Genomic DNA, 15,181 nt, shown 5'->3' with positions numbered 1-15,181 from the left:
TTTTCAGTAACCACCAGAGGCTCGCCCCAATGACAGCGACTGGTGCCCTGCCATGGTTTGGCTCACCTGCTCCAGCATCCTGTGGTGGCTGACGCCTGCCATATTCCATGATCTGCCACCTGCTGCTGATGCCCGCCATGTTCCGCGCGTGCCCCCTGGTGGTCAGCGCATTTCATAGTGACCGGTTGTTCAGTTGTTCTGCCGTTCGGTCTATTTGCATATTAGCCTTTTATTTATAGGATATAGATAAGACAGTTGGCTGACAGAAGCAAGATCTCCTTGAAGGAAGGGCAAGTCATCTACATGTAAATTTATGTAATTAAAAATGGGTCTAGTCAGTGCAATATGACAATAGTGATGGCAATGACTAAGTAAAAAATCTGGAAAAAAATTTTCTCATATTGAGGGATATGTTTATTGATTTTTAGAGAGAGACATCAATGTGAGAGAGAAACACTGATGAGTGCTCCCAAATACATCTGACCAACCCACAATCTAGGTATGTGCCCTGACTAGGAATCGAACCCGCAACCTTTTGGTGTATGGGGTGACATTCCAAACAACTGAGCAACTCAGCCAGGGCCGCAATGACTTTTTGTTTTTTTTTTAAGCTTAATGTGTTAATTTCAGGTGATTTAAGAAATTAATATGAAGGTGAAAACTTTTCAAAGAAAATAAAAAATATATTACCTCAAAATAGAGAAGAATTGTTTTGTTTTTGTTTGTTTTTCACCTGAGGTGCTGGAAGCCAATTCCAGCATGTCAGCAAGGGCTGAATCATCTGGGATGGCTGAAAGGCATTTCCCCAAACCTGAAAGGGATGCATAAATTGATTGCTTGCTGCCAGACGGCTCAGGGCATCTTAATCTACATGTTATTGCCTCCTGTTGGCCAAACACCTGAACAGCCAAAGCAATTCCCCATTCTGACAATGGATTTTGTACCTAACCCTATCTTTTGATGTGTATATCTCCACCTTGTCTTAGGACAAATTGTGTTAATAAAAAGCAAGGGGTCCTGAGACAAGGAGAACTTGGTTTCTTCAGCCAAGCTCCTTTGGGGGCCCCCCCCCCAAATGCCTTTCAAAATTAGGTTTCGTCTCTGGATTCTTATTTAATTTACGTACCACCCCTTCTCCAGATTCCTGAACCCTTCCAGATGCCGTATCAAGACCCACCAGCGATACTGAGGATATTTTTTCCATTGATTTTTAGAGAGAGTGGAAGGGGGGGAGAAAGAAAGAAACATGAATGTGAGAGAGACACATCCATTGGTTGGCTCCCACATGCACCCTGACTGGGGATCAAACCTGCAACCCAGGTATGTGGCCCTTACCAGGAATTGAACCTGTGATCCTTTGGTGTGCTGGCCAATGCTCTAACCACTTAGCACATGGATGAGGGGGAGAAGGATTTTTAAGTAAGACATAGAAAGCCACAAAAAAAGTGACATAAAGATGCCATAGCCTGGCCAGTGTGGCTCAGTGGTTGAGCATTGACCTATGAACCAGGAGGTCACCATTTGACTTCCCGTCAGAGCACATGCCCAGGTTGTGGGCTACATGCCCAGTAGGGGGCGTGCAGGAGGCAGCCAATCAATGTTTCTCTCTCACCATTGATGTTTCTATCTCTCGCTCCCTCTCTCTTCTTCTCAAATCAATAAAAATATCTTTTAAAATGTCACAAAAATAGTATTAAGCCACAAACTTGGAAAGGATACATATACTTGACAAAGGATTCAATAATCCAGAATGTATAAAGAATCCTACAAATCACTAAGATAATTACCAACAATTCAATAGAAAAATGGACAAAGGACATGTTAACAAATAATAAACAAGTGACTATAATGGGCTACCTTTTTATACTTGTACCATACACTGCAAATAATTGTCTGGCCACAGCATGTGTTGGCAAGGAACTAATGATGGAGTAAACTGGTAAACCCCCTTTTGTAAAGCAATTATCCATGACTTTGTACTACTAATACACTAGAAAACCACTCACATGTACACAAGGGCTCCTACAGAAGAATACTTGTAACTGAGAAAAAACTGGTAACAACTTAAAAATATTTAGCAACAGAATAAATTATGTACACAGATTCTTATTAAAGTGAGTAAAATATACCAATACGGATAAACAGTGGAAATAAAATAGGAAAGTAACAGTAATTGTGTGGCATTGCACACATTTAAAAATATACAGAGTAATACTTTGTTTAGGGATGCATTCATAGACAGTAAAAAATTATAAAGATCTATATAAGAATGATAAACACCCAATTCACAGTAGTGTTCACCTTTACAGGGAAGAGAAGGATTGGGGAAGGGGTACTACATGTGCTTACATCTGTACTAATAATATCTTTTCTAATATACATATCCTATATAATAAAAGGGTAATATGCTAATTAGACCGGACAGCCTTCCTAACGAAGCCGGTGCCCGAGGGAAGCCAGCCCAGGTCCCAGGTGCTGGAAGGCGGCCCGAGGGAAGCCAGCCCAGGTCCCAGGTGCCAGAGGGAGGCCGGTGCCGGCAGCTGGGGAAGGAAGGCCTACTCTTGCACAAATTTGCATGCATTGGGCCTCTAGTTAATTATAAATGAAACTAAAATGTTTTTTCCCCATGCATCTAAAATATTTCAAAATTTATAGGAATACAAAAATTTTTAAAGAAAATATTTATTAACTATTTTTCAAACAATTCCTAACAATTCAACACAGTAGGGGGGAAATAGGGGGCCACCATTATTGCAGAACAAGTAAAGAAAAACAAGCATGAAATGGTCTACATACAACAGAAAACATTCTCCTGGGCTGTATACCTGAAAAACAAAATGTGTATTATTTAAACCTTTGCTTAATCTTCAAGTCTAGTTCCTGAATCACTTGTTACTTTATGTGAATGGATAAAGACAAAGAGTTACTAGCTAGTTACCCAGGTACTTTGATAACTTGGTTACTAGGACATTGATTGCTCAACAGTGCTATATGCATTCCATACAGTTATGTGTTTAAATTATTTATAGTGCCCCCTATCCTATGAAGAAGAAATCTAGGAGAGATTCTTATTGAGCTCTGTTGTCATTCCTTTGAGAAATCAAGGAAAGTCTAAAGGTGCCGTTATGGGCAACTTAGCCTTAATTTTGTCTATACTAGTCACCTACTTTATGCCAACTATACAGGTAAACAAGTCACACTTACATCATTCATCTCGCTCTGCAAGCCCCATTTCTACTAATGACATATGAACTGGATACTGTTCATCTTCATACAGTGTCACTATTTGTTCTGGTGCCCGAGCCTAAAATTAAGAAGCAGTTGTCAAGAAAACAAAATAATGTCTTTGCTGCCTTTCCCCTCCTACGTCTGGGAGGGAGGAAAAGGCATTCTCAAGCTTATTTATAATTTATATTCTGTACTTATAAAAGGCATATAATGGTTTCCTACTAATCATATTTTTTCCATCCTTTTACTTTATTTAAAATGAAACTCCTCGCCGAAACCGGTTTGGCTCAGTGGATAGAGCGTCGGCCTGCGGATTGAAAGGTCCCAGGTTCGATTCCGGTCAAGGGCATGTACCTTGGTTTCGGGCACATCCCCAGTAGGGGGAGTGCAGGAGGCAGCTGATCGATGCTTCTCTCATCAATGTTTCTAACTCTCTATCCCTCTCCCTTCCTCTCTGTAAAAAATCAATAAAAATATATATATATATAAAAAAAAGAAACTCCTCCACAAACTTTTCCTAGATTGAGGCAACAGGCTTAAAAAACCCTACAATTATTATTTTTTTTTAGATTACTTATTTTTAAATTTCTTTATTGATTAAGGTGTCACATATTTGTCCTCATCCCCCAATTCCCATCCCACACCCCTCCCCACGGATGCCCCCACCCCCCTGTTGTCCTTAACCATCGGTTAGGCTCGTATGCATGCACACAAGTCCCTTGGTTGATCTCTCCCCCCTACCCCCACCCTCCCCTACCCTCCCTCTGAGGCCCGACAGTCCGATCGATGCCTCCTTGTTTCTGGGTCTGTTCTTGTTCATTAGTCTATGTTGTTCATCATTTCCCCTAGATGAGTGAGATCACGTGTTACTAGAAACATACTTATAAGAACCGAATGTGAGACGAGCAATAATAGTTATGCTGACAGGCAAATGAATCAGTCTGTAGTGAGTTTCTTTCTGGACCAACAGTTCTTTTGAGACCCAATTTCAATGTCCACCAGTTCCTTATGTGTACATGTCGGCACTGACTTTTCAGCTCTGGATGGTGGACAAGTGGTGGTAATGCAGGTCCGACTCCCTCTGGTTTGTTCTTGCCCGGACCCAGGGGCGCAGCCTCACCCGGACCTGGGACCCAGCATCACCCAGGCCCCGGGGCGCGTGGCCTCACCCGGACCCGGGATCCAGCTTCACCCGGACCCAGGGGCGCGCGGCCTCGCCCGGACCCGGGATCCAGCCTCACCCGGACCCAGGGGCACGTGGCCTCTCCCAGACCCAGGGGCGCGGCCTCACCCAGACCCAGGACCCAGCCTCACCCGGATCCAGGGGCCTACAATTCTTGTTAAAATATATTTACATTCTACATATTAAGCATTATACCTCTGTGCATAAACTGACCAAGCTTTGACAGAAGTGAATAAATATGTATCTCTAAGAACACTTACTTGCCCTGTCTATATTTTCTTTCCGGGGCTTCTTGAGAGAAACTGCATAAGCTATTTACACCATTCTGCACAGATAGGAGCTGGATATGTACAGAGTTTTTTCAAAAAGCACTTTCTAGTTCACAGCATTGTTTCATTAAAAGCTCATTCTTGTCACAACCAAAACATCAGGAATCTCAAAATCTTGGGTCCCCAAATCATAAGTTTGGGTGAAACAACAGTGTGAGGGTTTCCATCTATAAAATGGTTGTTGGCACACCTCTCCAACTGACTGCCATTTGGAAGGGAGAGCTAGGGTTCCTAGCCTCCTATATAGTAAATAGGTAATATGCAAATTGACCATCACTCCAACACACAAGATGGCCGGCAGGGGAGGGTAGTTGGGGGGGAACAGGTCTGCAGGGGAGGACAGGGTTGACTAGGCCTGCAGGGGAGGGCAGTTTGGGGGGGGACCAGGTCTGCAGGGGAGGGCAGTTAGGGGCAACCAGGCCGGCAGGGGAGGGCAATTAGGGGTGACCAGGCTGGCTGGGGAGGGCAGTTAGGGACAATTGGGCTGGCAGGGGAGCAGTTAGGTGTTGATCAGGCTGGCAGGGGAGTGGTTAGGGGGTGATCAGGCTGGCAGGCAGAAGCGGTTAGAGGCAATCAGGGAGGCAGGCAGGCGAGTGGTTGGGAGCCAGCAGTCCTGGATTGTGAGAGGGCAGTTGGACATCCCTCGAGAAGTCCCAGATTGGAGAGGGTGCAGGCTGGGCTGAGGGACACCCTCCCCCCTACCCCTGTGTATGAATTTTGTGCACCGGGCCTCTAGTACTTTTATAATACTTAATCAGAAATCAGAAGTACAGACTTTTTTTTTGGAGGGGGGTAGAGATAAAATTTTTCAGTTTTAAAACAGCACTATATAAAATATGTGTGCAAGCTGGATTCTGCCTGTGGGCTGCCCTTTATGACATGCTAACCTCTATAGAAGAAAGCACATTTACACCAACCACCACCTTAAGTTTTTTATTTTGATACTAGAGGCCCAGTGCACTAAATTTGTGCATGTGGGGGGGTTGTCCCTCAGCCCAGCCTGCACCCTTTCCAATCTGGGACCCCTCGAAGGATGTCCGACTGCCTGTTTAGGCCCGATCCCAAATGGGCAGTCGGACATCCCTCTCACAATCCAGGACTGCTGGCTCCCAAGAGCTCACCTGCCTGCCTTCCTGATTGCCCCTAACTGCTTTGGCCTGCCAGCCTGATCACCCCCTAACCACTCCCCTGCCAGCCTGATTGATGCCTAACTGCTCCCCTGCCAGCCTGTTTGCCCGTAACTGCCCTCCCCTGCAGGCCTGGTCACCCCTAACTGTTGTCCCCTGCAGGCCCGGTCACCCCTAACTGCCCTCCCCTGCAGGCCTGGTCCCCCCCAACTGCTCTCCACTGCAGGCCTGGGTCCCCCCCAACTGCCCTTCCCTGCAGGCCCGGTCACCCCCAACTTCCCTCCTCTGCCAGCCTGGTCCTTTCCAACTGCCCTCCCCTGCTGGCCATCTTGTGGTGGCCATCTTATGTCCACATGGGGGAAGGATCTTTGACCACATGGGGGCAGCCATCTTGTGTGTTTGAGTGATGGTCAATCTGCATATTACTCTTTTATTAGATAGGATAGAGGCCTGGTGCACGGGTGGGGGCCGGCTGGTTTGCCCTGAAGGATGTCCTGGATCAGGGTGGGGGTTCCCTTGGGGTGTGGGGCGGCCTGGGCGAGGGGCCTGTGGGGGTTTGCAGGCTGGCCACGCTCCTTGGCGACCCAAGCGGAGGCCCTGGTATCTGGGATTTATTTATCTTCTACAATTGAAACTTTGTAGCCTGGAGTGGAGCCAAGCCTTCTGCTTGCTCTGTGGCAGCAGCCATTTCTGTTGGGGTTTATGTATCTTCTATAATTGAAACTGTATAGCCTTAAGCGGAGGCCTGGGCTGGCCAGGGTGTGCAGAAAGCTTGGCTTCCTCCATTGCCGGGGCAACCCTAGCCTCCCGCTCTTTCCAGCTCTGTGGCTGCCGCCATTTCTGTTTGGATTTGTTTACCTTCTGTAATTGAAACTTTGTAGCCTTGAGTGGAGGCCTAGGCCGGCAAGGGCAGGCGGAAAGCTTGGCTTCCTCCATTGCCTGGGAAACCCAGGTCTCCCTCTTGCTCTCTGTGGCTGTAGCCATCTTGGTTGGGTTTATTTGCATATTTGCTCCTGGTTGGCTGGTGGGTGTGGCTTGTGGGTTTAGCAGAGTGATGGTTAATTTGCATATTACTCTTTTATTAGATAGGACAGATTCTACTGCAACACATACTCCAAAATTAGTAGTTATGATAGTAAAATTCAAACCTTTCTATGACTGATCAGAATTCCCCTCTGGTCTTTCCTACTCATCTGCTAGGATGCAGTGCGAATGCTACTACCCTGACCTACTTTTTCAATGTAAGTACTGGAGTGCCTACTAAGGAGGAGCTCAACAGCATATCCCCATTAACCTGCTTCTTACACTGGCCCCCCCTCAACGTTAGATATCTCATAGGACTTACTTCATTCTACCTCATTAATTAGTGGTTTGCATGTTTCCCTTATTGACTCATCAGTTCCCTGATTATACAAAAGACTTTATCACTTTTATCTTAGTCATAACATCACTAAGACATTTTAGTAAGTCATAAAATTAATCCTATAGTATTTACAGCTTTATATACATTAAAGCATTTTGAAACTAGAGTTGAACAGATAGAAAGCACTTTAGAAAGTTAATAGGGACCCTAGAAATAGCTTGAAAAGGATTTTGGCAAATTAAGACAGATATTTACCATGGAAGAAGCATAAAGTTGTTTTCCTTGAAGACAGTCTATCATAGCCCACAAAGCTTCCATGCTCCATTTGGGACAATATGGTATTCTTGTCTTTCCTGAATCTTTTAAGGGAGGTTTAAATCCTGCCAATAGAACTTTTATGGCTCGGGCTGGGTACTGCATAAGGTGAAGAGGAATCTGACGTAGTCTGTCACAAAAGAAATTCTTAAAATGTTCAGGTTGTTACAATTAAAATTCTCTAGTAGCTAAAACTGTAAAACAGGAAGTTGGATTTTGCAATGATTTATTGGATACGAGACTAAAAGCACAGGCAATGAAGGGGGAAGAAAGGACTACATCAAATTAAAAACTTCAATGGAGCCCCGGCCAGTGTTGCTAAGCGGTTAGAGCTTCAACCTGTGCACCAGAGGGTCGCAGGTTTGATTTCTGGTGAAGGGGACATATCTGGGTTGCAGGTTTCATCCAAGACCAGTTGGGGCATATGCAGGAGACAAACAATTGCTGTGTCTTACATTGATGTTTCTCTCTCTTCCCCTTCCATTGTCCCTCCCTTCCACTCTAAAGATCAATGGAAAAAATATCCTCGGGTGAGGATTAACAACAAAACAGAAAAAAAAAAAAACACCCAAAAAACTAAATAACAACTGCAAAGGACACAACAGTGAAAAGGCAACCTACCGAAAGAATGAGAGTCAACATATATTAAAAAATAGACATTTCTTCAATGAAGATATATAAATGGCCCACACACATGAAAAGATTCTCAGCATCACTAATCATTAGGGAAGTGCAAATCAAAGCCACTAATGAGATACCACCTCACACCCATTAGGTTGACCACTATCACACAAAAAAGTGTTGGGGAGGATGTGGAAACTGGAACCCTTGGGACAGTGGGAATTTTAAATGATACAGCTGTTATGAAAAACACTTTGGTGGTTTCTCCAAATACCAAAAATAGAATGAGCATATGACCCAGCAATTGCACTTCTGGGTACATACCCCAAAGAACTGAAAGCGGAGTCCTAAAAGTTATCTGTACACCTACAGCAGCATCATTCACAATAACCAAAAGGTAAAATCAACCCAAGTACCCACTGATGGATGAATGGATACATACAATGTAGTAGTATACATACAATTTAGCCTTAAAAAGGAACAAAATTCTGACATATGCTACAACTTAGATGAACCCTGAGAACATTATGCTCAGTGAAATATGCTAGTCACAAAAATCAATACTTATGTTAGACTAGTAGCCCTGCGCATGAATCCGTGGACCAGTAGCTCTCTGCAGGGCCTGGCCGCTCCGCGCCCGCTGTCCAGAGGCTCTCCATGGCCCAGAGGCCCAGAGGCCCATCGGCGCCCCGGCCTGGCCAGAGGCCCATCCACGGCCAGGCATGGAATGCTTGCCTTGTCACTGCGGCGACGAAGCAAGCATTCCGCCAGGCTGCTCACACTGCCCACTCTCAGCGGCCAGCCCCCCGCCCCACCCTGGACTGGAGGACTTAGGCAGGGCTGAGAGGACTGGGTGCCGCCATCTTGTGGCTATGGGCGCCGCCATCTTTGTGATGGAGTGATGGTTAATTTGCATATTACCCTTTTATTAGATAGGATATCTACAATAGTCAAATTCATACAGACAGGAGAATGGTGGCTGCCAGAGGCTAGGTAAAGGGGGATGGGAATTTCTATTTCATGGGTACAGAGTTTCAGTTTTGCAAATGAAAACATTTCTGGAGATTGCTTGCACAACAATGTAAGTATGATTAACACTACTTAAGTATACATTTAAAATTGGTTAAGATGGTAAATTTTGCCGAAACCGGTTTGGCTCAGTGGATAGAGCATCGGCCTGCGGACTCAAGGGTCCCGGGTTCGATTCCGGTCAAGGGCATGTACCTTGGTTGCGGGCACATCCCCAGTAGGGGGTGTGCAAGAGGCAGCTGATGGATGTTTCTCTCTCATCGATGTTTTTAACTCTCTATCCCTCTCTCTTCCTCTCTGTAAAAAATCAATAAAATATATTAAAAAAAATAAGATGGTAAATTTTGAGACACCTGTATTTTACCACAATTTATAAAGCTATTACATATACACACACACACAAAAGATATTACAAACAACAACAACCCCCCCAGAAAATCCACCCCTAGGATGTGGAGAAATTATACATTTCTGGTGGGAATGTAAAATAATACAGCTGCTATGGAAGTTTGGCAGCTGTTATCATTTTATCAAAAAGTCAAACAGAATTACTGTATGACCCAGAAATTTATATAACTGAAAATAGGAACTCCAACAGCTACTTGTAATGTTCAGTGCAGCATTATTCACAATAGCCAACAGATGAAAACAACCCAAGTATCCAACAGATGAATGAAGAAAATGTATATACATAAAATGGTATGTCATCCACAAAAAATAATGAAATTCTGATACATGCAATAATTGGGAGAACTCTGAAAACATTACCCTTAAGTAAACTAAGACACTAAAGAACAAATATTGTATGATTAGACTTGTATGAGGTAGAATATGTGGTACCAAGAGCTGAGGGAATGGAAATGGAATATTACTGTTTAATGGCTACGGATTTTCTGTTTGGGATTTATGAAAAAGTCCTGAAAAGTGGATGGTGGTAATGGTGGCACAATACTGTGAATGTACTTAATGACAATTAATTGTATACTTAAAAATGGCTGAAATGGTTAAATTTATTTTGCCACACAAAAAAAAACTTACATTAAAAAAGTCCCAGTATCTGAACAGCTTTAAGATATTTTCTTTAAGAGGCAAAATCTTCCCAATAATTATTTAAAACAAACAAACAAACAAAAAGAAAACTAAGAATCCTAATTCAAGTAAGTTGACTTTTTTAAACCTGTTTATCGTCAGCTTTTCAGTTGATCCGTAATCCACAAATTGAACCAGGATGGCTAGAGGATTAAATTCTTTAATAGAAACAATCTTTGCTCTATACCATAAGCCATCATCATATTCTGCAAGGCAAGGCATTTCTGGAAAGACAGAAAAAGGAAAAAATCACATTGCCCTTTATTTTGTCAATGTTTTTTTCAAAACACAGTAAAGAACTAAGAAAATGCAATCACTGTATATCCATCCATTAGTCAGAATTAAACACTCAGCAATGAGGTGTATGTTGGCTTGTGCTCTTTTCTGTTCAGACTTTATAAACTTTGAAGAAAGGCATTCTCCCATGCTCATGGTTCCTGGTCCTGCTGTTGTCCAGGGCTTATGTCACCTTTCCACAGTCCCCACCTCTATATTCCCCCAATCCTATTTCATTTGGACCATCATTTTCTGCAAAGGATAATAAGTCAGTTTCTGCTATTCCTGCTTTCAAATTTGTGCCTCCACCAACTTCTCTATAAAACCCACAACCTAGGTATGTTCCCTGACTGGGAATGGACCCCAAAACCTTTTGGTGTATGGGACAATGCTCCAACCAAAGGAACCACCTGGCCAGGACTAGGCCTTTTTTTTTTTTTTTTTTTTTAATAATTCTTTATTGTTGCAAGCATTACATATGTCCCCATTTCCCCCCCATTGACCCCCGCCAGCCTGCCCCCACCCCAGGCCTTCAGCACCCTATTGTCAGTGTCCATGTGTTATGCATATTTGCATGCAAGGTCTTTGGTTGATTACCTTCCACCCACCCACCCTTCCCTGCCTTCCCTCTGAGATTCCACACTCTGTTCCATGCTTCCATGTCTCTGGATCCATTCCCTTTAACAGTTAACTTTGTTACTTAAGTTCCACATATGAGTGAGATCATGTGATACTTGTCTTTCTCTGACTGACTTATTTCACTTAGCATCATACTCTCTAGGTCCCTCCATGCTGTCTCAAAGAGTTAAGAGATTTTTTTTACAGCTGCATAGTATTCCATGGTATAAATGTACCACAGCTTTTAAATCCACTCATCTACTGATGGGCACTTGGGCTGTTTCCAGATCTTAGCTATTGTAAATTGTGCTACGAACATAGGGGTGCATACATTCTTTCTGATTGGTGTTTCGGGTTTCTTAGGATATATTCCTAGAAGTGGGATCACTGGCTGAAACGGCAGTTCCATATTTATTTTTTTGAGGAAACTCCATACTGTTTTCCATAATGTCTGCACCAGTCTGCATGCCCACCAGCAGTGTGCTGGGTTTCCCTTTGCTCCACATCCTCGCCAGCACTTGTCATTTGTTGATGATAGCCATTCTGACAGGTGTGAGGTGGTACCTCATTGTTGTTTTAATTTGCATCTCTCTGATGATCAGTGACTTTAAGCATTTTTTCATGTTTCTTGGCCATCTCTTTGTCCTCTTCTGAGAAGTGTCTATTTAGGTGCTTTGCCCATTTTTTAATTGGATTGTCTTTCTTTTAAGTTGTATGAATTCCTTATATATTTTGGATATTAACCCTTTATCAGATGTATCATTGCCAAATATGTTCTCCCATACAATGAGCTTTCTTTTTGTTTTGTTGATGGTTTCTTTTGCTGTGCAGAAGCTTTTTATTTTGATGTAGTCCATTTGTTTATTTTCTCCTTACTTTCCTTTGCCTTAGGAGATGTATCTGTGAACATATTGCTACAAGAGATGTCTGAGATTTTGCTGCCTATGGTTTCTTCTAGGATTTTTATTATTTCATGACTTACATTTTTAAGTTCTTTATCCATTTTGAGTTTATTCTTGTATATGGTGTAAATTGGTGGTCTAGTTTCTTTTTCTTTCTTTCTTTCTTTCTTTCTTTCTTTCTTTTCTTTTCTTTTCTTTCTTTCTTTCTTTCTTTTCTTTTCTTTCTTTCCTTCCTTCCTTCCTTCCTTCCTTCCTTCCTTCCTTCCTTCCTTCCTTCCTTCCTTCCTTCCTTCCTTCCTTCCTTCCTTCCTTCCTTCCTTCCTTCCTTCCTTCCTTCCTTCCTTCCTTCCTTTCTTTCTTTCTTTCTTTCTTTCTTTTCTTTTTTTTTTTTTTTTTTGCATGTATCTGTCCAATTGTCCCAACATCATTTATTGAAGAGACTGTCCTGACTCCATTGTATGCTCTTGCCTCCTTTGTCAAATATTGAGTATAATGGCTTGGGTTGATTTCTGGGTCCTCTGTTCTGTTCCACTGACCTATATGCCTGTTCTTGTGCCAGTACCAGCCTGTTTTGATTATGGTGGCTTTGTAGTATAACTTGAAATCTAGTATTGTGATTCCTCCAACTTTGTTTTTCTTTCTCAAAATTGCTTCAACTATTCAGTCTTTTTTGATTCCATATAAATTTTTGGAGTATTTGTTCTAGCTCTGTGAAATATGCTGTTGGTATTTTAATAGGGATTACATTGAATCCATAGATTGCATTGGGTAGTGTGTACATTTTAATGATGTTGATTCTAATAATCCATGAAAACAGTATAATCTTCCACTTGTTTTATCTTCTTCTGTATCTTGTTTCAACATCCTGTAGTTTTCTGAGTACAGGTCTTTTGCTTTATTGGTTAAGTTTATTCCTAAATATCTTAATTTTTTGGTGCAATGGTAAATGGGATTGTTTGTTTAGTTTCTCTTTCTGAGAATTCATTGTTGGTGTATAAAAAAAACCATCAATTTTTGGGTGTTGATTTTGTATCCTGCTACATTGCCAAATTTATTAAATCTAGTAGTTTTTTGGTGAAGTCTTTAGGGTGTTCTATGTACAATATTGTGTCATCTGCGAACAATGAGAGTTTTACTTGCTCCTTTCCAATTTGGATGCCTTTTATTTCTTCTTCTTGTCTGATCGCTGTGGCTAGGACTTCCAGTACTATGTTTAATAAGAGTGGTGAAAGCGGACATCCCTATCTTGTTCCTGATCGTAGGGTAAATGCTTTTAATTTTTGCCCATTGAGTATGATGTTTGGTGTAGGTTTGTCATATATGGTCTTTATCATGTTGAGGTATGATCCCTCTATTCCCACTTTGCTGAGAGTTTTTGTAAACAATGGGTGTTAGATTTTGTTGAATGCTTTTTCTGCATCTATTGATATGATCATGTGATTTTTGTCTTTCAGTTTGTTGTGATATATCACATTTATTGATTTACTAATATTGTACCAGTCTTGCCTCCCTGGAATAAATCCCACTTAGTCATGTGTATGATCTTTTTAATATATTGCTGGATCTGATTTGCTAATATTTTGTTAAGGATTTTAACATCTATGTTCATCAGGGATACTGGCCTGTAATTCTCTTTGTAGTGTTTATCTGGTTTTGGAATTAGGATAATGCTGGCCTCATAAAAAGACCTTGGAAGTGTTCCTTCCTATTGGATTTTTTGAAATAATATGAGGAGTATAGGTGTTAATTCTTCTTTGAATGTTTGCTAAAACTTCCCCTGTGAAGCTGTCTGGACCTGGGCTTTTGTTTGCTAGTTTTTTTTTTTTTTTATTATTGCTTCTATTTCATCAATTGTTATTAGCCTATTCTGGTTTTCTGATTCCTCCTGATTCAGTTTAGGAAGATTGTATTTTTCTAGTAAATTGTCCATTTTATCCACATTGTCCAGCTTGTTGGCATATAGTTGCTCATAGTATTTTCTTGCAATTCTTCTCCACTTTCGTTTCTGATTTTATTTATCTAGGTCATCTCTCTTTGTTTCTTGATGAGTCTGGCTAATGGTTCATCAATTTTGTTTATCCTTTCAAAGAACCAGCTCTGGGTTTCATTGATTTTTTTAGTCTCTATGCTATTTATTTCTGCTCTAATCTCTATTATATCCTTCCTTCTACTTACTCTGTGCTTTTCCTGTTGTTCTCTTTCTAGTTCTTTAAGTTGTAGGGTTAAGTAGCTTATTGCTGACTTTTCTTATTTTTTGAGGTATGCCTATAGTGCTATGAACTTCTCACACAGTATTGCTTTTGCTTTGTCCCAGAGATTTTGGGTTGTTATGTGTTCATTTTCATTTGTTTCCAGGAAGTTTTTTATTTCTTTCTTGATCTTGTGGTAACCAATTCATTGTTATTAATAACATGCTAGTTTCCATGTGTTTGAGTGTTTTGGGTATTTTTACATTTCATTCCTAATTTTATTCAACTGTGATCTGAGAAGATTCTTGATATGATTTAAATCTTCTTGAACTTGAGGAGACTTGTTTTGTGTCCTAACATGTGGTGTATCTTTGTGAATGATTCATGTGCACTTCTGAAGAATGTATATTCTGCAGCTTTGGGGTGAAATGTTCTATAAATGTCAATTAAATCCACGTGATCCAGTGTGTCCCTTAGAGTCACTGTTTCTTTGTTAATTTTTTGTCTGGAAGATCTATCCAGTGAAGTCAGCAGGGTGTTAAAGTCCCCTACTATGACTGTATTGTTGTCGATCTCTCCTTTAAAGTCTTCTAGAAGTATCCTATCTAATAAAAGGATAATATGCAAATTAACTGTCACTCTGTCACAAAGATGGTGGTGCCCATAGCCACAAGATGGCGGTGCCCAGTCCTCTCAGTCCCGCCGAGTCCCCCAGTCCCAGGGGTGCAGCCGCTGAGAGTGGACAGCATGAGCAGCCTGGTGGAATGCTTGCTTCATTGCTGTGGTGATGAGGCAAATGTTCCACCCCAGCCGCAGAGGGCCTCTGGGCACAGGCATGGAGAGGCCGCTTGCGTTGTTGCCCCAGCGACGAGGCAAGCATTCCGAGCCTGGCCTCGGATGGGCCTCTGGCCA

The 15,181-nt window shown here is 42.0% G+C and overlaps 1 protein-coding gene across 1 annotated transcript in view; it reads right to left on the bottom strand.

The window, feature by feature from the left end:
- Positions 1 to 2,697: 2,697 nt before the first annotated feature.
- Positions 2,698 to 15,181, bottom strand: part of RNF17 (ring finger protein 17) — a 178,594-nt gene continuing 166,110 nt past the window's right edge. Inside the window, exons 33-36 of the mRNA XM_054718710.1 lie at positions 10,373 to 10,508; positions 7,486 to 7,675; positions 3,205 to 3,304; positions 2,698 to 2,825 (exon numbers count right to left, since the gene is read on the bottom strand). Coding sequence (XP_054574685.1) covers positions 3,206 to 3,304; positions 7,486 to 7,675; positions 10,373 to 10,508 — 425 coding nt within the window. The 3' untranslated portion in view covers positions 2,698 to 2,825; position 3,205. The remainder of the gene's footprint in view (positions 2,826 to 3,204; positions 3,305 to 7,485; positions 7,676 to 10,372; positions 10,509 to 15,181) is intronic.

This window comes from Eptesicus fuscus, chromosome 7, assembly GCF_027574615.1.
Source record: "Eptesicus fuscus isolate TK198812 chromosome 7, DD_ASM_mEF_20220401, whole genome shotgun sequence".
Classification (NCBI taxonomy): domain Eukaryota; kingdom Metazoa; phylum Chordata; class Mammalia; order Chiroptera; family Vespertilionidae; genus Eptesicus; species Eptesicus fuscus.
The sequence above is the reverse complement of the archived record's forward strand: the minus strand, read 5'-3'. Positions and strand labels throughout refer to the sequence as shown.